At 34.9% G+C, this 23,951-nt stretch overlaps 1 protein-coding gene across 3 annotated transcripts in view; it reads right to left on the bottom strand.

The window, feature by feature from the left end:
• CNOT6L (CCR4-NOT transcription complex subunit 6 like) overlaps positions 1 to 23,951 on the bottom strand; it is a 128,454-nt gene that overhangs the window by 92,846 nt on the left and 11,657 nt on the right. For all 3 annotated transcript variants that reach the window (XM_066233380.1, XM_066233378.1, XM_066233379.1), the window contains exons 2-3: positions 2,909 to 3,030; positions 350 to 536 (exon numbers count right to left, since the gene is read on the bottom strand). In XM_066233380.1, coding sequence (XP_066089477.1) covers positions 350 to 536; positions 2,909 to 3,020 — 299 coding nt within the window. In that variant the 5' untranslated portion in view covers positions 3,021 to 3,030. The remainder of the gene's footprint in view (positions 1 to 349; positions 537 to 2,908; positions 3,031 to 23,951) is intronic.

Raw genomic sequence — 23,951 nt, 5'->3', positions numbered from 1 at the left:
CTTACCATCTTGAGCACAGGGTCACTGGCTCTCCTGGAGCCCCCAGTCAAGGCACATATGAGAAAGCAGTCAATGAACGACTAAGGTGCTGCACTGAAGAATTGATGCTTCTCATCTCTCTTCCTTCCTGCCTGTTCCTATCTGTCCCTTTCTCTGTCACAAAAAAAAAAACAAAAAAAAAAAAACACACCTCACTTCTAGCTAGAAACCTTCAAATTTAAAGGCTTAAACAATTTATATCATTTGATCTTGGAAACACATATTGAAATCCTACTGTAAAATTAGTAACATCCCATAATTTTCTTGTCTAGTAAATTTCATATTCTGAGTCATATCTATATTTCCTCACCTGAGAGACACCATGTTTCCTAGTTCTGCTGGTAAACTTCTGAGTTTATTGGATGACAGATCCAGGTAAACCAGATTATGAAGCTTGGCAATATCAGGTGGAATGCGACTAAGTAAATTGTCATTTAGGTGCAGCGCTGTCAAATGGGTCAAAGACCAAAGTGATGAACTTAAGCTCCGCACTCTACCTAAAAGGCAAAATATTGAAGCATTAAACTCTAGGCCCAAGACAAAGGCTGAACTACAAGAACTAAAAAGTAGCAGAAGAGCCTTCCAATATATACAGATATTGTATCTTTGACATTTTAATTTTATATTTAATGCCATTGGACTGCTTCCAAACACACTTGACCCTTCTTTAATTTCCGGCCACTTTCACCTGACAACCATTCTTTCTCACAGACTTTCCATGATATTAAATGAGATGTGGCATAATGAGAAGACTCGTGGAATCTGGATGATCATATGGTCTCAATGAAAAAGCATGAGCTGAATTGAGATTTTGTGGTAGAACAAACATGAATTTATTTTTGAGTCATAGTCCTAACAAAACTATTTCTCATATCATCCATAAAAAATTAACAATGCAAGGTTTACCCATATCTAGGGCCTGGACTGGTCTATAAACTTAAACAAATAATAGTTAATATGATACAGAACCAACCTTAGATTAACCACCAGGAAAACCACTTAATCCCCCCCCCCAAAGAGACATCCTTCCCCAGCTTTCTAATGTTACAATTATACATTAACTCTGGTTTAACATTTTCCATTAAGTAAACATACTCAAGGAAATAGTCAACCATTAAGTTTTACAAAATCAGCTTAGAGCTATCGTGGAACACATACTAGAAAGTCAGAAGATATGGTTCAGAGTCCTGATTTTTGCCATTTATTAGCTATATAAGACTGGGCAAATAACCCAGCCTCAGCTTTTACAAAATGTGATATTATCTTAATAATTTATATTAAATTATTTTATAAACTTGAAAAGGTAAAATGGTATTTTAATTTTGTATCACTTTTTAAACGATTTTGATTTTAAAAACAGTGGAAGGTAGAGAGGACACAAAATCTCAAAAGAAAAATGTTACTTTTCATGTAGCTATTGAGTAGTAAACTCAAACTTAGATCTTCTGTCCAGGGTTCTTTCTATCACAGGTTCCTTCATGCTATCTATAATCAGGTTTAAAATGCTAACTATGATTTTGCATTTTAATAGGAAAACAAAGTTTTCAAGAGAAACTTACTTCAGTTTTACCTGGGGTTTAATGGAATGGTTTCACAACCATGGGCAATTTTGCTTCCCAAGGTACTTTGGCAATCTGGAGACATTTCTGGTTTTCAAAAATAAAGGAGTGCTGCTGGCATCTAGTGGGTAGAAGCCAGGAATGCTGCTAAACATCCTACAGTGCACGACAGTCCTGAACCACAAAGGATTGTCTGGCCCTAAGGATCAGCAAGCAGTACCAACTTGAGAAACCCTAGGTTAATCTAATAGGATTTGCTCATATTCCTTCTTCTGATTACCTATCTTTTTAGTTAAATGTAGAGGTAATTCTTGCTATTGACACTATAACGTGGGTTCCAAATGAAAGCCTACTGGGGGAAAAAACTATAGTTTATAATCAATATTGTATCAATTCATAAAAGAAAAACAGTAGTCATATTCTATTTTTAATCAACTTTTGACTGTAATATTTTTTGTAATAATTTTAGATATACAGAAAAGTTACCAAGATAATACAGAGTTCTTTTATACCCCTCATCCAATTTCCCCTACTATTAGCTTCTTGTATTAGCATGGTACATTTGTCAAAACTAGGAACTAACACTGGTACACTACTATTAATTAATTTAATTTAGATTTTACCTATTTTTACACTTTTATGTTCCAAGAGTCAATTCAAGATACCACTTGTCATTTAGTCAATCTGTCTCCTTAGTCTCTTCTGGTCTATGATAGTTTCTCAGTCTTTCCTTGTTTTTCTGACCTTGACAATTTTGAGGACTACTCATTAGGTATTTTGTAGAATATCCTTCAGTTGTTTGTCTTATATTTCCCATTATCATTCAGGGATTATAAGTCTTTGGGAATCATATTTAATTTTACCAAATCCTAAATATTTAAGGTCACATAACACAGCTATACATTTGTTAGAATAAACAGATAGCTTCTAGATTTCCAACTACTCTGCCAACACTGGAATGATAAGAGGATGGTAAAGATTTCAATTGCAAACATAATTACTCTGCAATAGCCAAAATAAAATCTATTAAATCAAAAAAAACTAATTTTACTTAGAAACTACTTTCAATGTCTTCAATTCCAGATGCCAACTCTGGCTCAAGGTATTAATCTCAAAAGATAGGATATAAACAAATATACTTAGCTATAGATAAAACATAAATTAAGTATTAGTATCCCTGTGTTTTATACCTGTATTTTCCTGGTTAGTTCATCTAATTAAAAATGTACAACAAAGAAATAAATTTAACAATAAAACTGTGTTCATTATTACTATTATATCATGAATAAAATGCTTCAGATTCTACTCACCCGAGATTTCTAATTCTGCCCAGTGAGATTTTTTCCCATTGGCTACCTCCTCTGCTGACATGATGGTATAAATTTTGCGAGGATCTGGAGGATCATATTTTTCCTTTGGCATCCCTATCAGTCTGTAAAAAAAAAAAAAAAAAAATCATTAGAGTCTTATAGAAAAAAAAGGGAAAAATGGGATAGTAAGTTTTCTTTTTGACTCCCCTTGCCAGGCTACTAAGTCATTTTATACTAAAAATTCTCACTAGAAGAAAAACACATCTTAGGCTCTTGCAGGAACTCAGTAAAAAATGCACAGGGGAAAATTCAAACAAGAAATAACACTGACCTTCACAATGACTATTGTGGTTGCTTCCCATTCATTTCACCCCTTCTTCTTCATTTAGCTGCCTTGCTTTCCAAGACAGGCTGACTCTATCAGTTTTCTGAATGAACTCTGACTAGTCTAAGAGAATCAAAGTAATCCTACCCTCCTTGTCTCAGTGATATTCAGATACCCCATAACTAATACAATCAGCACATGAAATTCCCTTAGTCACATAAATTAGTTCAGAAGTATCTAACAATCACAAGACTTAAAATTCTTCTATTTTTACAGGAGATGCAGGTCTCTCTATCCTGCTGATCATAAATGAAGGAGAATGCTATACCCTAAATTGCTGTAGGCAACTGTCCAACAACTATAAGGAAAGCCAGCCATTAAAGTCAAAGTCTAGAAAATAGAGAACAAAAGCCAGATTCCTCACCAATCCATACCTGCAGTACTCCCAAACACTGGGTTTTATGGATATACAAAAGCTAGCACATTATGCTTATTGTTTGAACTAGTTTTAATTGTTTCCTGTTATTTGCAATCAAAGGCTTACTAATTAGGATGATCATATATATCTTGGTTTACTTGGGCCAGTCTTGGTTTTTAACTATAGTTCTTATTAGTATCAGTCCTTTTCACTCTCAAGTGTCCAATTTGGATGATGAGTTAAGTTACATGCCACCCTAATTGAAACTAACATCATAACTCATACAATTAACATAGTAATCAATGAATAATCAAGAGTGATGACATAAAAGTCCTCTAGGGTGCATGTAAAATAAAACACATGACAAATGGCCCTAAAAGTAACCATTCAAGGGGTCCAATACAAGAATTACCACTTGGTAATTGGTAAAAAATAAAAACCAGTTCAGATCTAACAAGAACAGGAAATAAAGCCCTGAGCTTAATTAAACCCTGCATTATATCAGTAAATTGCCTCATAGTATTTATATAAAGTTAATTCTTTGCTTATATTTTAACATACATACACAAGCACATATACACCAAAACCAAGTGTCAAAATCTGGGAGTGTTTCTAAGTAAAATCAAAATTTACAACTCAGTGAAAGTTAATTTCAGGTGGTCTGAAATTTTTTATACATAGAAAAAAAATTACAAGTATTCCATCATGTTTCAAGAAATAAAAGCTAGAGTACAAAATTACCCATACTATAATTTGCCCCTATTTCTGACCATAGTCATTCTTTTCCCCTTACTAAAAGGGGCAAAGAAAGTTTTCCAGATTTGTTTATCTGTTAACAGTAATTAGCTTACAAGTTACCATGTTAAACCTTTATGCTTTAATTTTATCATACAACTTGGGTAATCTAAATCATATTTCCCATAATTGTCCCAAATCTTCAAACAGCAAAAAGAGTAAGATCATTTTCCACATGAGAAAAACTTGATTTCTATCACATTAACCTATGTGAAATACCTCTGAAAATGAAAAATTTAAATAACAAGGTTTTCAAATTCCTACTATGCACCATAGACCACGTCTCTCTGGGGGTACATCTGCATACCAATGTAAGGGTCTACAAAAACACAAGATCAAAGCCAAGATCAAAGTTAAATCAAACAGATCAAAATCCAAAGATATGCTACAAATCCATCACCTATAAAGAGGACAGGTAAAAAACAAAGACTACAAAATTTGCAAAAACATGTTTCATTAATTTTAGATTCTTTTCATAAAGCAAAAAAGCATAAAGCATAGGATTAGAGGTCATTTTTATTTGGTTGTTTTAATCAGGGGCTCCCACTAGATGGTACATTTTTAAGGGCACTGTGAGTTATTTCCATGTGGAGGCATAGACTTTTTATATCTCTGTACCACATAGTAGATACTTAAATGTATTCATGGAATGATCATGTTTTATACTCCTAAAATCTACCACCTTCCACCTACTCTTCCCATTTCAGAGCCAATTAACAGTTAATGCTTTTCTAAAAATTAACCTCAAGAAACAATAACAAATCCACATGTTCAATTTCCCTATTTTTAAAATCTGTTCTGACCCTCTAATTCTAATCTTGAAACAGCTACTAGCCCTGGCCAGTTAGTTCAGTGGTAGATGTCAGCCTGGCGTGTGGGGGTCCTTGGTTTGAACACAGGAAAAGCTACCATTTGCTTCTCCTCCCCTCTTCCCTTTCTCTCTTCCTCTCCCACAGCCATGGCTCAACTGGTTCGAGCACATCAGCCCCAGGTGTTGAGGATGGCTCTGTGGGGCCTCTGCCTCAGGCACTAAAAATAGCTTGGCTACAGCATGCCCCAGATGGGCAGAGCATTGGCCTCAGATGGGGGGGGGGGGGGGGTCACCGGGTGGGTCTTGATGGGGGTACATGTGAGAGTCTACCTCTCTACCCTCCTCTCACTTAAAAAGAAAAAAAATTAAAATTAATTTTAAAAAAGAAACAGCTACTATATAAAACTTTTTCAATATTTCACAAGTTTCCATAATTATAAGTCCATTGCAAAACAGATCCATAAAATGTTTACCAATGACTATAATATGTAAAAACCAAAGTAATATTAATACTGTTGTGTATGGGGTCAGAAGTCTTTTGGATTTAATTAGGAAGCAATAAAAATACAGGTTATCTAATTCCTCAAAGTGAATCTAGAATGGATAGTCTGACTGAACTTAAAACATTTTTCATTTGGATTAAGTAATTTAGTAGAGTATGTCGTTCCAACATCATTATTGTCAAAAAATAAGGTTTTCCAATGTGCCACTAAAAACTTGGAGAACTCAAATTTAGAAAATTAGTATTATTAAATCAATAAAAATAAATACTACACTTGATCTTAACCAAACAAAATGAACAACGAACCAAAGTGGAGACAGACTCACACATGGAGAGCAGGTGTATAGCTGTCAGGGAAGGGCGTGGGGAGACTGGATGAGGAAGGTAGCGGGACAGACCAAAAAAAAAAAGGGATCATGAACACAGACAACAGTGTGGTGATTATCAGGGGAAGGTGGGAGGTAAAAGAGGGGATAAATGATAATTAATGAAGACTTGACTTGGGGCGATAAACACACCATACATGTACAGACATGTGTTGTAAAACTGGCACGACACCTGTATATTTATGTTAACCAGTGACACCCCCATAAATTCAATTTTAAATAATTGATGTTATTTTCTTTTCTTTTTTTTAACTTTCTTTATTTTGAGACAGAGAGAGAGGAGAGACAGAGAGAGAGAAGGGGGGAGGAGCTGGAAGCATCAACTCCCACAGGTGCCCTGACCAGGCAAGCCCAGGGTCTCGAACCGGCAACCTCAGCATTTCCAGGTCGACCCACTGCGCCACCACAGGTCAGGCCAATAATTGATGTTATTGAATCTTCTAGCTTTATTTTCCCTCAGTTCTTCAGCATTAACCACTTTGGAGGCATACCACAAAAACCTACTTTAAAATAACTTAAAATATGAAATAATAATTCAAATCTCTAAATGTGACACTGATGTGGTTTCATATATACTGCTCACAAAAACTAGGGGATATTTCAAAATGAATATGAAGTGATAAAATATCCCCTAATTTTTGTGAGCAGTATATAGGTCATTCCAAGGCTTAAAATACTGAGTGACAGACACTTTTTATCCAAGAAATAGAAATGTTTTATTTTGGAAAGCATAGCAGCTACTTCCTCTCCTAACCTCTTTTTCAAATTGATGAAAAAGGCAGCAGGGTTGTTTTTGTTTTTTGTTTTACCATTTAAAAAATGTCTATTTAGTACTAAATAAAATTATACTGCCTTATCTTTTAAAAAAATTAAATAACTAGGAGTGTTCCAAAGCATTTCCTTTCCCTTCTGCTTTCCAGGATGAGAACTATTTTTCTTGTCTATTATTATTATTTTTTATGTTGCAATTACAATTTACATTCAATATTATTTTGCATTAGTTTCAGACATACAGCATAGGGTTAGACTATCACAATTCACAAAGTGGTCTCCAATATTTCAGGTACCTACTTGGCATTGCATATAGTTATTACAATATCATAGACTATATTTCCTATGCCAAACTTACATCCCTGTGACTATTTTGTTAACTACCAATTTATATACTTCTTAATTCCTTCATCTTTTAAATGCAGCCCCTCAACTCCCCTCCCCTCTGGCAACCACAAATCTGATCTGTTATCTATGACTCCGTTTCTATTTTATTCATTTGTTTATTTTTAAAAGGCAGGCTTTGACTTAGTTTTTCCAAGAGTTTCTAATTTCTATAACATCTTACATCAGTTCCCAAAGGATCCTTTCATTACATCAACATAATTTATACTGGAGATCCTGATTATATAACAAAAAAAAACTAAAAGCCCTTCTCAACACAACTTTTTAAACTTCCCATTTCAACACTATGAAGAAATATTCCACATAGCTCCCCAAATACTAATCACGAGAGCTTCTCTGAATCTACTATCCTCCATTCCTTGAACACAGCCCTAGATTCTAGCACAAAATTTCTGAGAGTAACCGTCAGTCTTAGAACAAAAGAAAACTATCTACTACTTCTTAGGTCCTACACAAACTATACTGAAAGGAAAAAAGTTTTCATCTCCATCACTGAAGGAGCCCTGGAAAAATTTAAATTTGGAGTTTTCAAAACCAAAATAAAATACATGATAACTATATAACATGCCATTTTAATGAATACCATATTACAAAATATATATGAAATACAGCCCAAATATACTATTGTTAAGAAATCCCAAATCTCAAGTTTTATATCTAGGGGTAGAAAAAATAATAAATTATGTATATATTATATATATAATTATATTATTATATTATATATAGTATATATTATATTATATTATTATATATATTTATATGTATTATATATATAAAGTAATCTGAGCCAAATCAGAGTAAACTGTTAAAGGCTAGAACTAAATTTTTAATATTGGTCATCTGAAGCAGCTAACTGAAAAACACAACAAGCTCTACAATGGATATAAAGATAGAAGTCCTTATGGTGTTAAACCACAGTTTCCCTCCCAGTACCTAAGATCTATATTTTAGATCACTATATCTCAGTCTATATTCAGCATATTATTTCATTTTTTTATTATTTCTAATTTTTAATTACAGCTTACATTCATTATTGTTATTAGTTTCAGATGTGTAGCATAGTGGTTAGACATATACTTGACAAAGTGTTTTTCTCAATATTTCCAGTACCCACCATACATAATTATTACAATTCTGACTATATTTCCTATGCTATATTTTACATCCCCATGACTATTTCATAATTACCAATTTGTACTTCTTAATTCCTTCATCTTTTTTCACCCAGTCCCTCAACCCCCTCCTCTCTGGCAACCATCAGTCCATTCTCTGTATCTATGAGTCTGTTCAATTTTGTTTATATTGTTCTTTAGATTTCACATATAAGTTAAATCATTTGGTATTTGTCTTTCTCTAATTTATTTCATTTAGCATAATACTCTCTAGGTCTATCCATACAGTCACAAATGGTAAGATTTCATTCTTTTTTATAGTCGAGTAATATTCCATTGTATATATGTTCCACAATATTTTTATCCACTCATCTATTGATGGGCACTTGGGTTGCTTCCGTATTTTGGCTATTGTAAATAACACTGCAATGAACATAAGAGTGCATATTACTTTCTTTTGAATTCAGACTAAGAAAGTATGCTACAACCATCAAAGAGTGCTTCATAATGAACCAGACTTCTAACTCAATGAATCCAACCCTAAAATATAAGTCATTAGACCTGGACTTATTTTCCTAGCAAAATAGTAACTTACGTTCACACACAAACTGTACATAAATGTTTGAGGCAACTTTATTTATAATCACCCAAAGCTGGAAACAAATGTCCTCCAACTGATGACTAAACTGTGGTTCAGCCATACAATGAAATACTACTCAGCAATAAAAAGGACTGAACTATTGATACACACAACATGGATAAATGTCCAATGAATTAAGCTAAATCAAAGGACATCTTGGTTGCTTCCAAGTTTTGGCAATTATGAATAAAGCTGCTATAAATATCCATGTTCAATTTTTTGTGTGACATAAGTTTTCAATACATTTGAGTAAATACCAGGCAGCACGATTAATGTTTGGACCATAGGTAAGACTATGTTCAGTTTTATAAGAAATTGCCCACCAGCAATGAGAGTTCCTGCTGCTCCACATCCTCACTAGTATTTGGTATTGTCAATGTTTTGAAATTCTGATTATTCTAATAGAAGCGTAGTATTGTTATAATTTTGCAATTAAAAATTTAAAGGCATTTGACATATTTAAAGATATATGTAAATCTTTCACATTTTAAAAAATAATCTTTTTCATATTCTAATAACCTAGCATGTTGTCAATACTGTTATATATTACTTACAGACATCTGAAAATTATCAAGATAAGTTAACACTCTTGTACTATAAAAAAAGATTAATAAATTGATAAAAAATTCTACCAAGAAAGGTAAATTAAAAATATTCAGATTCACAAAATTAATGAGTTATATAAAGAGCTGTGTCCATTTAAACATTCATATTTTCTTTGATCAAAGGCAATATATTTAAGCATTTTTTGAAATGTTTAGTTATTATTATAAGCTTAAGATCACAGAAGTATACTATGACATATAATTTCTCTAAGGAATTCATATGTTGCACCTATAACATTTTTCTTAACTTTTTTCTATATTCTGGTTAAGGAAATTAACCTGACTTTATGCTTGGGCATCAATTTAAGCAAGAAATGTAGGGTATTTTCTTCTATAAATCACTCATATACATATAATAATATTTTTAAAATCACTTGGTATTATGAAAATATTCTGATAAGGCAAACCATGTCTAAAGGAAATGTTTTAATTTATAGATTAAAAACCATATTTTTACCAGAAAATATACACATACACACATACATCTGAGCATAAAGATTATACTCAAAAGCATGTTTTAAGAATTTATTACCAATAATATTGTTACTGTATTTATTCTTTAGTTTTTCAATAATTTTAATGCAAATAAAATACCCTGGGTTACTACTTCTTTTTTTCTAAAGAGCCTAAAGTTCACTTATGACTGACTGACTGCCTAAGGACAACAGACTACCTCTCCAAGCAATAATTTCCTTTTCTGAGGTAGGAAACAATTCCTCCTCTGAATATAAGAAGTGAAATCATCAGTAAAATATATGATTCTCTTGTTTGTTCTTTTTGAAACCAAAGTGCATTGACATACCCACTCCCCCCAAAATAGGTTAGGCTTGGGTGCTATCCACTGAAAACTTCCCTAGATGCCTAAATCCATGGCATCTATATAAGCAAGCATGAATTTATTTTTAAGCTATCAGTTTGAGCAGTCACAGATGCTCTATGGACCAATCCCAGTAGCAGCAACTAAATCAAGTTGCTATATGCTAAAGTGAAAATATGAGAAAGACCCAGAGAATAAAACTAGTACCTGTCTAAATTCTAAATACTAATAAAATTGTCATGGCTTACTCAAAGAAATACTAAAATAACAAATTTCATTCTCCTATCACAGCACACAATGAAGTCCCCTCTAAAAGAAGTAGTTCTCAGGCCCTGGTCGGTCGGTTCAGTAGTAGAGCCTCGGCTCTGCATGTGGATGTCCTAGGTTCAATCCCTGGTCAGGGCACACATGAGAAGCGACCATCTGCTTCTCTTCCCCTCCCCCTCTCACTTTTCTCTCTCCCTATAGCAGCCAGTGGCTCTTTCAGCCTCAGGCACTGAGGATAGTTCCGTTAATTTGAGCATCAGCCCCACAAGGGGATTGCGGGGTGGATCCCGGTCAGGGCACATGCAAAAGTCTGTCTATCTTCCTTCCTATCGCTAAAAAAAAAAAAAAAAGTTCTCAACCAGGTATGATTTTGCCCCTCGGGACATTTGGCAATGCCTAGAGACATTTTTAGTTGTCACTACTTGAGGGAATCATACTCACTGTATCTAGTAAGTAGAAGTTATAGATGCTGCTCAACATCCTACAAATGCTCCAACAGACCTTCACAAGAAATATCTTGCTCAAAATGTCAATAGTACCAAGGTGGAAAATTCCTGCACAAAATGACCTAAGCATGAGTCCAGAGTATAATGGATGTTAAACACATGTTTAGGAAGTCAAGTAATACTGGGGGAGGGGGGGTTAGAGGGGGAAAGCACATGATAGAGGGAAAGGGGAAAGTCAAAGGTATGAGTTCTGTATATCCACAAGTTCTTAACCAAAAAATACAACCTGACCAATTAAAATTGTCTCTAGGTACTAAGATAATCAAATAGCTATATCACCAAAGGCTGAGCATCTCAGCGATTTCTAAGTGGAGACAAATAACAAGTTATAACTACCATTCAATTAGCACCAACTATCTGAAAACATTATTCATATTGTTCTACCTGTATTAATTCACTTAGTAATCACAACTACTATAAGTTGTAGATATCTTAATTATCTCTCTTTTAGAGAAGTAAAGAAACATCTCTGGTTACATGGCTAGCAGCTGGCAGACCTGGGATATAACCCAGGGAGTGTGATTATACAGTCCCAGTCCTACCCAATACATTATACTGCCTCACATGCTGGACCTGGAAAAGTCTTAGAACAATGTGTTGAGTGTTCACCCCCACCGAAGAAGAGTCTTTGTTCATCACCATTTATCCCCCTATACATACCTCTCCACCCTGGCAATCACCACACACTGTTGGCTATGTCCATGAGTTGTTTCTTTCTCTCTTTTTTTGTCCTTTTTTTTCTCAATCCCTTCACCCACCTCACCCAATCGCCCCCCTAACAGCTGTCAGCCTGCTCTCTGAGTCGGTCTCTATTTTGCTTGTTATTTCATTTTGTTCATTAGATTCCACATATGAATGAAATCATATGGTACTTGTCTTTCTCTGACTGGCTTATTTCATTTATCTCTACTGAAGAGAAGCACAGGGAACTGCAAATGTAAAAGCTAAAATTATAAAACATCTAGAAGAAAACACAGAAGAAAATTTTAGTGATCATGAGTTTGGCAAAGATCTAAAATAACAGAAGCATAATCCATAAAACAAAAAAATGGATTAAGTTGACCTTCATCAAAATTAGAAACTTTGCTCTTTGAAAGACATTAAGAAAAAGAAAAATATCTACAGAATGAGAAAAGTATTTGCAAATCATACAACAATAAATGAGTATATAGTATAAACAAAGAACTCTCAAAATTCAAAAAGGAGAATTTTTTAAAGCACAAAACATTTTGACATATACTTCACCATGAATGATATATGCATATAAGCATGTAAGCTTTTCAGTGTCATTAGTTATTAAGGAAATGAAAATTAAACCTAAGATACCATTATACATCTACCAAAATTGCTAAAATTTTAAAAACTGACCAGGTGAGAATGTGGAATAACTGGAACACTCATACAATGCAAATGAGAATGACAAATAATACAAGTTTGAAAAAGTTTTGCAGTTTCTTAAAAAGTTAAATATAAACTATGATATGACCCAAACATTCTACTCCTAGACATTAACTCCCCCAAAACGAAAATATATATGGCCACTCAAAGACTCAATTGATCCCAACTGTTCTTAGTTTTATCTGTAATAGCCCAAAACTAGAAACAAGCCAAATATTTATCAGCAGACTAACAGATAAAATGTGGTAAGAACAAACAATAAAATATTACTTGGCAATAAAAAGTAATGATCTATTGATACATGTGACAAATTTCAAAATAATTGTGCTGAGAAAAAAACAATTTTGATAATTTCAACAAACTGATTCATAGGCAAATTGACTTCAAGAAATTGACCTAGGCCCTGGCCGGTTGGCTCAGCGGTAGAGTTCGGTCTGGCGTGCAGGAGTCCCGGGTTCGATTCCCAGCCAGGGCACACAGGAGAGGCGCCCATGTGCTTCTCCACCCCTCCCCCTCTCCCTCTCCTTCCTCTATGTCTCTCTCTTCCCCTCCCGCAGTGAGCCTCCATTGGAGCAAAGATGGCCCGGGCGCTGGGGATGGCTCTGTGGCCTCCGCCTCAGGCGCTAGAATGGCTCTGGATGCAACAGAGCGACGCCCCAGAGGAGCAAAGCATCGCCCCCTGGTGGGCATGCCGGGTGGATCCCGGTCGGGCGCATGCGGGAGTCTGTCTGACTGCCTCTCTGTTTCCAGCTTCGGAAAAAATGAAAAAAAAAAAAAAAAAAAAGAAATTGACCTAGAAGTAGGGGAGTTAAGGAGTAGAAGGTCTACACAAGGTCTTCATTTTAAAACAGCTCTAACACAACTCCTATATATTAATAAGATGGTAATACAATTATCACTTTTGTTCATATGTATAGCCCCATGTATAACTCCATGGAGACAAGTACAATCCTTACTAGCAGGATATACGGATAGATACTTTATATAGAAACCCAGGAATACGCAAATCCTAATTTTATACCCCTAATATACTGAGTCCAAGTAACCTGAACAGGTACAAAATGACTCAAAAACAGTTCATTTTTCTGACACAGGAACAACATGTGTAACCCCCATTACAGTGCAGCTTACCATTCAACAAACTTAGAGATAACAAATGGGAAACCATTTTCCATTTCAATAATGAATTCTCCTCACACTAGTAAGTCCTCTCTTCATTTCCTACTTCAGTCACTATTACAGACACTGACAAAATAAGAAAAGTTGTTTTGATTTTTTTATTTGTACTCTTGTCCTTCAAATTCTGTCAGCCTAATTCCATAGAGTTCATGTCCCTCTGAAAAAAAAAAAAGCTAAGATATCCAGGTAAGCAAGAAAAAAGCCACAGAATAAGAAAAAGTGTCCACCGTTATGTTCTCAAGATGTTATTATACAGTTAAGATCAATCCAATACATCTGGCATGTGTTCAAGGATAAACATACAGTCACTTGTCTATTCTCCAGCATTCTCCCTAACATACAGACTATCAAAGGTCGCTGTATCTAACTGCTGCAAATTCTCCTTTGAATTCCTCTTTCCTTCTATAATTAACCTACTAAAGTTAAATGAAAGAGGGAGAAACAAAAGCAAGGATGCCTACAATTTAAGATCAGAAAGCTTACTGCAAGGATTTTCCTGAAATTGCTAATCTATTGATATAACAAGTATTGCCTGAAGAAAAAAGTATTCTCCTAAATCACTTGGTAGTGCAATCTGGAAAATGAGTAAACAAGAATCCACAACACAGTCCTTCTTCAAACCCACCTGAAATAAAAACATTTTTGCTGTTATAAATTCAAGAGAAAAGCTACTGCTCACAAAAATTAGGGGATATGGGAACATGCAAATACTCCAGTACTTTCATCAACTTTTTGTATAGTGCATTTTCACCAATGAAATAAAAGTTGGTTTTGCATTCATTTGCATAATAGAACTGTCTTTGGCTTGTTGTTTGCTTTTATGATGTTCTTGTTTAATAAAAAAAAAATCAAATGCTTCTTTTTTTTATCACTTCATATTCATTTTGAAATATTTTTGTGAGCAATGTACATTCAGACCCAAATTGAGACAAGTTGCAAGGGCGGCTGTAAAAGGGTCACAGATCATTAGGTAAACCACATTGTTAAAAAGTAAGCATTTCATGACTATGAGAATTTCTATCACTCCAAGTAACAAATCCACTAGAAAAAAATGGATTCGGTCCAACATGTTTAAATGTGGGGAGAAAAAAAAACCTGAGATTTATTCTAACACTTCATACAAAATAAAGTATTTCATTGTTTTCCTTCTCCTACCTTCCAATTTCAGGCTCTGCCTCTCTAGTGGTATATAAAAATCAAAAGTTGAGTAATATTTCACAAATATAATGTCTTAACTTTGTCTGTATAAGCAAAATATCATTTGTATATAAACTAAGAATGTTGCATTGCATCAAGAAAATATAAACAGTAATTCAAGAAACTGGTTTGTTACTATTGTAGAAAAGTGAACTTAATAAAATCTAAAACTAATGATTTAATTAATGAATCACTTTTATAAATAGCTTTTCCATTGTTCTAAAAACTAACTGCATTAACTCTTTGATACAAAGTTGACTATGAGAGTCAGAGTAAGCATAGCAGTCTCATTCTTCTGACCTGTATCAGGTAATAAAATGCTCATGCTTCAGCATTAGATGTACAGGCAAAATGTACACAAAAAGGTATTAAAACTAGTTTCCTTTTATCTGAGGACCAAGGTTTAGAATTTGGAAAAGCCATATCTAAATTTGTAAGGCTCCATTAAAAACTGGTGTAAAACAGAAAAACCTTAGTAACTAAACTCTGTCTGGGATAAAATTTGATAAGACACAAAGAAAAGCTCCATCCAGGAAAAGGTTCTAAGGTGCCAGTAACTTAATTATGAAAGAATTTAAAAGGCAGGCCCAATGCTGACTCACATTGATCCAAAGCAGATACCATTAAACAATGGAGCTAATCCTTAACATTTTGGCATGAATAAATGCCTAATGAGAGTACCCACACTACTCATACACATGACTGCCAAGAAGGTGGTGCTTTGTACAGAGCGGAAAAGGTTTGAAGGGAAGGGGTGTCAGCTTTAAAATAGTTCCTAAAATAGTTGCTTACAAGGATGAAGAATAAGAGAACTTACAAAGGCTTTGAATCAAGCTTGGTTCCAGGAAAAGGATACTTTGGCCCCAAGTGAAAGCAAAAACCAGCCATTGTAAAATACAGATACCCAGATTTTGTCAGCAGAAGGAAGAGTATTGTTCACCATTTCCCACAAAGGTAGCAGAGCCTTTAACTTGGGATTCCTATTTTTTCCTGGCAGGTAGATACTCTAAAAGCAACAAAGCAAACCAAATATGAAACTCTTCTGAATTTCAATCCTACAGTCAAAATGCCAACTTTACAAACTCATCAAAGGTCACAGATGAACAAATGTCTTGTTTTGTTACTTAAACTCATCATCTTCCTCCTGAGCTTACCAATACAGAATTTCCTTCTTGTTTTGGGGCTGACAAAATGAAGACAGTACACTTACAACACACTAGGAACAAAAACAGTTACCCAGAGGCAAGGAATAGAATGTGATGCCATATTCTGAAACCAAGTTGCACATAATTCACATTTATTATTTTACCATTTGAATAGACCTAAAAAATATTTCTAACAACTTTTATGTTGTGAATTAAGATTACTTTTATTGTATTATTTATTAATTAGTTGAATTTATTGGGATGACATTGGTTCACAAAACCATACAGGTTTCAAGTGCACAACCACCGCCCCAAGCAAAGTCTCTTTCTGTCCCCATTTTCCCACCCTTTCCCCTATACCCCTTTCTGTCTATTGCCACACTATTGTCTGTATCTATGTGTTATATTGATATATACATGTATGTTTTTTGGCTAACCCCTTCACCTTCTTTCATCCTGTCCCATCATCCTTGCCCCTCTCAAGCTGCCCATCATCTGTTCCATGTGTCCATTTCTCTTAACAATGTTTTAAAACTTTATTTTTAGGTTGTTTTACAAAAAGAGAAATGTAATGCTATATAAGCATTTATCAAAAATCCATTATTTTAATTGTTAGAACTGTGTTGCCTGCCCTAAAAACTTTACCATCTATGAAAGATGAGAAATGTAAACAACCACTACTATAATGTAAACATTTATGAACTTCCCATCTATTTTTAAAATGTATTTAATAAAACTGCTTTCCACAAAAAATATATTAACACTGAAAAATATATATAATACTGCTTACAAATAATTGTATTTAATAAAGAAATGTGTATATTTCATAAAAGAGCTACAGAGAATAAAATTCAATTAGAGCAGTTCTAGACTAGGTTGATGATTAACTAAAATGTGCAAAAATACTGTAACTCATAATAGTAAATAAAAATGGCTTAAGTTTGTGTATAATTTATACACAAAATATGAATATACTACATGTGTTACTATTGCTATCCCTATCCTCTTACTAGCATTCTAACAATGAGAGAAAAAGGTAATAACTTACAGTTATTTCTCAGAGATATTATGAACTACATGTTGAATATGCACATATTATCCGATCTTCCTATATGTAATATAGCTTTATTTAATCCGCATCCTATAAAATATGCTCTCTCTGTTATCACTCTAAGATTTACAATTACTAAACTGATTTTCAATCCTCCTTTTAGTCAGTATTCATCCTATATGGCTTCTCTGGTTTTGGAAACTGAGTACCGCCCACTATTTCTTGAAACTTGACCCCCCCCCCCTTATCTTCTGAATCAGATTTTAAATTGGCTGAAGGAAGAGACTTTATACCTGGAAGAGAGAAGAAACTATGCACTGAATGCCCATTCTCTATCCAGATACTACTGTTCTGGATGATTTGCATGCATAATCACATTTAATTTCATTAAAATTATAAACTATATATTATTGTCATTTTACTTATGCCAAGGTTGAAGTACAGAGTTATGAAACATTTAACACCTCATAGGTAGTAAGTGACTAGAATGGAATTTGAACATGGATAAGTACAACTACAAAATCTAAACTACTAAACCATTACAAGTTTAATTTAGAATTGCTAGAGAAAATAAAAAATAATTATAATGGAAGAGTACAGAAAACTTTTGTAAGCAAGGTAAACCCTAAAGAAAAAAATGGTAGATTAAATATTATAAAAAATTTTAATGTCCATAAGGAAATAGTAAAGTCATAAAGCCAAAAGATAAAGAGGAAACTGAAGCAAAAAGTCTCCACAATATTTACAATGGACAATAAGATGTTTTTAGGCCCTGGCCAGTTGGCTCAGTGGTGGAGCATCGGCCTGGCGTGCGGGAGTCCCAGGTTCGATTCCCGTCCAGGGCACGCAGGAGAAGCGCCCATTTGCTTCTCCACCCCTCCCCCTCTCCTTACTCTGTCTCTCTCTTCCCCTCCCACAGCCAAGGCTCCCTTGGAGCAAAGTTGGCCCGGTCACTGAGGATGGCTCTATGGCCTCTGCCTCAGGCGCTAGATTGGCTCTGGTTGCAACAGAGCAACGCCCCAGATGGGCAGAGCATCGCCCCCTGGTGGGCATGCCGGGTGGATCCCGGTCGGACGCATGTGGGAGTCTGTCTCACTGCCTCCCCGTTTCCAACTTCAGAAAAATATATACAAAAAAAAAAGATAATGTTTTTAAAATGTAAACAGCTCACCTGCAAAAAAATGAAACTAGACCACCAACTCACACCATTCACAAAAATAAACTCAAAATGGATAAAAGACTTAAATGTAAGTCAGGAAACCATAAGTATCCTAGAGGAAAACATAGGCAATAAGCTCTCCGACATCACTCGCAGCAATATATCTGCTGATTTGTCTCCACGCGCAAGGGAAATAAAAGACAGGATAAACAAATGGGACTATATCAAACTAAAAAGTTTTTGCATAGCTAAAGACAATATGAACAAAAAAGAAAGGATTCCTCAAAAAATTAAAAATCGAACTGCCTTTTGACCCAGCCATCCCACTTTTAGGAATATACCCCAAGTATACAATAGCACAGTTTGAGAAGGAGAAATGCAGCCCCATGTTTATGGCAGCATTGTTTACAATAGCCGAGATATGGAAACAGCACAAGTGTCTGTCAGTGGACGAGTGGATTAAAAAGTTGTGGTACATATACCCAATGGAATACTATGGGGCCATGAAAAAGAAGAAAATATTATTTTTTGCGACAACATGGATGGAACTGGAAACTATTATGTTAAGTGAAATAAGCCAGGCAGAGAAAGAAAAATATCATATGACCTCACTCATATGAGGAATCCGACGAACAATATGAACTGAGAGCGGAACAGAGACAGAGGCGGGATCAAAGGATCCAGAAGGAAAGCAGACAGAGGGAAAGGGGATGATAGGATGATAGGCTGGGACGAGAGCAGAAAAGCAAATCCTGGAGGGAAGGAGGGAGGGATTTATGGGGAGGGAGACGGGGGATATACTGGGGAACACGGGTGATATTAGAATCTATATAAACACAATAAATTAATAAAAAATAAGCCTGACCAGGCGGTGGCGCAGTGGATAGAGCGCCGAACTGGGATGCGAAGGACCCAGGTTCGAGACCCCGAGGTCACCAGCTTGAGCACAGACTCATCTGGTTTGAGCAAAACTCACCAGCTTGGACCCAAGGTCACTGGCTTGAGCAAGGGGTTACTAGGTCTGCTGAAGGCCCACGGTCAAGGCATATATGAACAACTATAGCAATCAATGAACAACTAAGGTGTCAACAAAAAACTGATGATTGATGCTTCTCATCTCTCTCCATTCCTGTCTGTCCCTATCTATCCCTCTCTCTGACTCTCTGTCTCTGTAAAAACAAATAATAAAATAAAATATAAACAGCTCTTCCAAATCAATTAAAAAATGTAAACACCCCAATAGAAAAATTTGGGATAATGGTCTTGATGAAACAAATAAGAGAATACAGTGACCAAAAACCTATGAGAAAATATAACCCCACTGTTAATCAAATAACTGCAAATTTAAATATATTTTTTCTTTATTATCAGAATGGCAAGGATTCATACTATGAATAAGAATTTGAGGAAATTGGTACCCATTACACAACTAATGGGAAAATAATTTTACACAATATTTCTAAAGGGCAATCATCTGACAACATGTATCAAAATTTAAATGTGCATTTTTATCCAGCAAGTCTACGTCTAGAAATTTATCCTTTTAAAAAGTGTGCAGCTTGACCAGGCAGTGGCACAGTGGATAGAGCGTCAGACTGGGATGTAGAGGACCCAGATTCGATACCCCGAAGTCGCCAGCTTGAGCACGGGCTCATCTGGTTTGAGCAAGGCTCACCAGCTTGAGCCCAAGGTCGCTGGCTCGAGCAAGGGGTCGCTCGGTGTGCTGTAGCACACTGGTCCAGGCATATATGAGAAATCAATCAATGAACAACTACGGAGCCGCAAAGAAGAACTGATGTTTCTCATCTCTCTCCCTTCCTGTCTGTCTGTCCCTATCTGTCCCTCTCTCTGACTCTGTCTCTGCCAAAAAAAAAAAAAAAAAAGTGTGCAAAGGTGTATATACTAGTCTTTTCACTGTTAGTGTTGATAATTGCCAAAACTAAGGCTATCAATTGCCAATAAATAAAGCACTGAATTATATAGCTCATCAATAAAATGGATTACAATTCAGCAATTAAAAAGCATATTGTGTGGGAAAGTAGAATGATGTAGCTGCTCTAGAAATGTTTATCAATTTCTCAAAAAAGTTAAACACAGAATTACCATATAATCCCTTAATTCCACACCTACTTATATACCCAAGTGAAAACATATGTCCACACAAAAACTTGTATATGAATGTTCATAGCAGAATTATTTATAGTTTTAACTGCCTAAAAGTAAAAACCGTCAAAATGTCCATCAGCTAATGAGCTACTGAACAAAATTTTCACATAATAGCATATCATTCAGCCACAAAAAAATGAAGTAATGTTACATGCTACACATGGAATAATCTGGAAAACACTGTAGTAAATAAAAGAAGCCAGACACAAAGCTCACATATTGTATGATTCCACTTACATGAAATGCCTAGAACAGGCAAATCCACAGAAACAGAAGGTAGACTGATGATTGCCAACTAATCAAAGAAGGGGCAAACTTGAATTGCTAATAGATATGAGGTATCTTTTGAAGATGATGGAAATATTCTGTAACTGGATAGTAGTGTTTCAAAGTGAAAATACTTTAAAACGGTGAATCTTGTGTCATGTGATATAGATGTCAATTTTAACGCTATAAAAATCTGAAAAAATTACATCATTATTTTCACCAATCTCTAATTAAAATTTAGTACTTCTTTCAAATAGACATAGAAACCTACCATAATATTAACAGTAACTGTGATTTTTATCACTAATAAATTATATCTTCACATCACATGATAAGTTACAGATATCTCAAAATATGTCTATATCACTACTTCAAATATATGTATCACTATATATATATCATCTATATATATCACTTCTTCAAAATAATAGTAGCTATTAGACTCATTGCTAAATCTTGTTATTTAAATGCATCGATAAAGAGGCACATATAATAATGTACCACAAATTTGTTTTTATATATTCTTGTATTTCAATATAACATGTTATGTTCTTTCATTTGCTTAAAATCATTATTCTAAAAAGACTCCACAGACTTCTCCAGACCACCAGACTGTCCATATCTCCAATGATCCATCCACATCAATCCATGCATTAGATATAGGAAGGGAAACTAATCATGAGGCTATTCTAATTATTCAGGCATAAAATAATTAAGGGCAAAAATAGAAATCATTCCAATTTTAATCAATTTATCTAACACAAAATTCCTAATTTCCTTCCCAAATTGTCTCCTTTTGATTTCTCAGTCATCACTGACTTCTTCCTTCACATTCAATCACAAATGTCAGTTAAAAGCTTTCTTTTCGATTTCAATGGACACATTTCTATCCCAATCTATTTCTTGACTTATCACTTCATGTTTTAATATAACTCTTTAAAATAGAGCCTCCCTCCTCCCATTCTGATCTCAACTCATTTCCATACCTCAACCAGATTAATCTTAAATGTTTTCAAACTACCAGCCTGCTCACTCAATGTTCCCAATGTCTTTAAAATACCAGTAATTATGAGGTTCTAGAGACACATTTACAGTAACTATTAATCCAAACTATCATATAGCTATGCCCAACAGGCGTCCCCAAACTACGGCCCGCGGGCCGCATGCAGCCCTCTAAGGCCATTTATCTGGCCCCCTGCCGCACTTCCGGAAGGGGCATCTCTTTCATTGGTGGTCAGTGAGAGGAGCACTGTATGTGGTGGCCCTCCAGCGGTCTGAGGGACAGTGAACTGGCCCCCTGTGTAAAAAGTTTGGGGACCCCTGCGTATCATCTAAAACAATATTACAACCTAAAACTCAAGTATTAGTAAGAGAGCCCCAATTTATAAATGTAAAAATACTACTCTACAGTTGAACCTAATAAGAAATTTTAATTCTTTACCCTTCCATAATAATCATGCTCCAAATATGCCTTTTCAGCCTCCTTCCCACTGAAGCTCTAGAAGAGGAGTAATCAACCTTTTTACACCTACCGCCCACTTTTGTATCTCTGTTAGTAGTAAAATTTTCTAAACGCCCACCGGTTCCACAGTAATGGTGATTTATAAAGTAGAAAGGTAACTTTACTTTATAAAATTTATAAAGCAGACTTAGAGCAAGTTAAAGCATATAATAATAATTACTTACCCAAGTACTTTATGTCGTATTTTCGCTAAATTTGGCAGAATAAATCTTTATAAAACAACTTACTATAGTTAAAGCTATCTTTTTATTTATACTTTGGTTGCTCCACTACCGCCCACCATGAAAGCTGGAACGCCCACTAGTGGGCGGTAAGGACCAGGTTGACTACCACTGCTCTAGAAGTTAACTAGAAATTAACTCAATTTCCCTCTCATCTTTGAATCTAGACTCATACCTGTCTGCTACTACACATTTGTTGATGGAATTTCTACTGCTTGCAATGTCATTTGGTTATTCATTCATTTAATAAAGTTATTAAACCCATAATATATACCAAACACTACATAGTAGCAGTTAAGTTCCTACTATGTATCCAACACTTAAGCTATAAAGGTGAAGTACAATAGCTCTGTCCTTAAAAACTCATAGTCTATGGAAAAGCAGAGAGGTAAATCAGGTAAACACAAGACAATGTGGTAAATGTTATGAAAGAGGAATGCACATGATGCTAGGGGAGCACAAAGAAAAAGCAAAAAGCAAAGTAGGGAGCACCTGAGGTGAATTATTAAAAAGTCAGTGAGGTCATAAAATTTAAGGTATTGTAGCCATATACAAAGCATTAACCAGGCTGTAAGTCACTCAGTATAGCTAGGCTACGGAATATGTTCGAGAGAGAGGAGTAATAAATGCTAAAATTGGAGATGACCACAAGGACAAGATCATGAGGTGCCTTACATATAATGCTATGAAATCTCCATTTTATTCTAAAAACAGCAGCATATCTTGGAAAGTACACAGATGTAGGAATTCCAATAACCTAAACCTGAATTCAGATTCTGACATTTACTGGCTATAGGACTTTCAACAAATCTGCCTCTCTATGCTTCAGTTTCCTCAACTATAAAATAGGAATTAATATCAATTTTGCTAGAATTTTAAGAAGTTAATTCATGTAAACCTCCTAGCACAAGGATCAGCAATCTATAGCTTGGTTTGCTAGCAATGAATGAATGGTTTTACATCCTTAAAGAATCATTAAAAGGAAAAAAATAAAACTACAACAAAAACATAAAGGAGACTATAGGACAGATCTTAAGTATCTCCAAAAGCCAAAATATTACTATATATGGTCCTTTATATAAAAACTTGCCAACTCCTGTCCTTAGGCAAAAAAAATAGTAACTTAATGAAGGATTTTTATGTAGGGTATTTAAGCAAGATCCAATGACTTTTATGTAGTTCTTTAGTGACAATTCGTACAAAGGAAAAGAAGTTAAAGGAGCAATAATGGATGCTGGCATAATCCACTAAATGATCCTTACCTTCCTTCTCCTAATGATAAAGGTGAAATTAACTTCTACACCTCTCTTTATCCATTCTATAAGATTACAAACCCATATGTACTCTGTATGTTGTAGTATTTAATGTTCCTTGTTGC

The sequence above is a fragment of the Saccopteryx bilineata genome, chromosome 5, assembly GCF_036850765.1.
Source record: "Saccopteryx bilineata isolate mSacBil1 chromosome 5, mSacBil1_pri_phased_curated, whole genome shotgun sequence".
NCBI lineage: Eukaryota > Metazoa > Chordata > Mammalia > Chiroptera > Emballonuridae > Saccopteryx > Saccopteryx bilineata.
The sequence above is the reverse complement of the archived record's forward strand: the minus strand, read 5'-3'. Positions and strand labels throughout refer to the sequence as shown.